The 749-nt window shown below is 64.4% G+C and overlaps 1 protein-coding gene across 1 annotated transcript in view; it reads right to left on the minus strand.

Annotated features, from left to right (window-relative positions):
* Positions 1-137: 137 nt before the first annotated feature.
* EMIHUDRAFT_241767 (hypothetical protein) overlaps positions 138-749 on the minus strand; it is a gene marked incomplete at both ends in the record, with an annotated part of 3,559 nt that continues 2,947 nt past the window's right edge. Inside the window, one exon of the mRNA XM_005773198.1 lies at positions 138-335. Coding sequence (XP_005773255.1) covers positions 138-335 — 198 coding nt within the window. The remainder of the gene's footprint in view (positions 336-749) is intronic.

The raw sequence follows: 749 nt of genomic DNA on the forward strand, positions 1-749 counted from the left end.
GGGGTGGGGGTGGGGGGCTCAGGACCTGGCTGACAAAGTGCGAGGCGAACTCGCACATGATGCGGTCGATCTTTTGCGCCTCGCCTGTTCACAGCTGGAGGTGTGAGGAGACGCTGCTCACAGCCGCCGGTCGGTACCCGTTGCGCCTCGCCCGGCAGCCGGAAGGGGGAGAGGAAGGCGCGGATCGCCCCGACAAAGGAGAGGCCGGCAAAGTCGAAGCGGCGCACGTACGCCGAGAGGAGCTCGGCGTGCCGCTCGCCGCGCTCGCCGAGGTAGTCGCCGAGCTTTCGCTTCGAGAGGCCCTTTGTCTCGTGGAGGAAGGCCGCGATGTCACCCTACCAGACCCGGTAGGCCCAATCCAATCACAGAAGAGAGAGGCCGCCTCGTCTCTCGTGCAGGAAGCGAGAGCGATGTCTGCCGTGCCTGGGGAGATCTGGGGAGATCTGGGGAGATCTGGGGAGATCTGGGATGTCTGCCGGCTCCGCAGACAGGAAACCGCGCAGCTGCAGGTACTGAACGCCGTCGCGCGGCTTGAGGTTGAACTTTCGCACCTTCATTCACAGCGACCTCGCCGGTCAGTAAGCATCAAGGGGGCTGCTGGGCATAACGGTCGAGCTCTCGCGCCTACGTTGATGCGCCAACCTCGGGGCGGGCTTACGGTATTGTGCTGAGTCTTCAGAGCACCGCGTGAAGACAACGGAGGGAGAGGCCGACAGCACAGTGGAATGCGGGTGTGAAGACAGCGGAGT

This window comes from Emiliania huxleyi (genome assembly GCF_000372725.1).
Source record: "Emiliania huxleyi CCMP1516 unplaced genomic scaffold EMIHUscaffold_342, whole genome shotgun sequence".
Classification (NCBI taxonomy): Eukaryota; Haptophyta; order Isochrysidales; family Noelaerhabdaceae; genus Emiliania; species Emiliania huxleyi.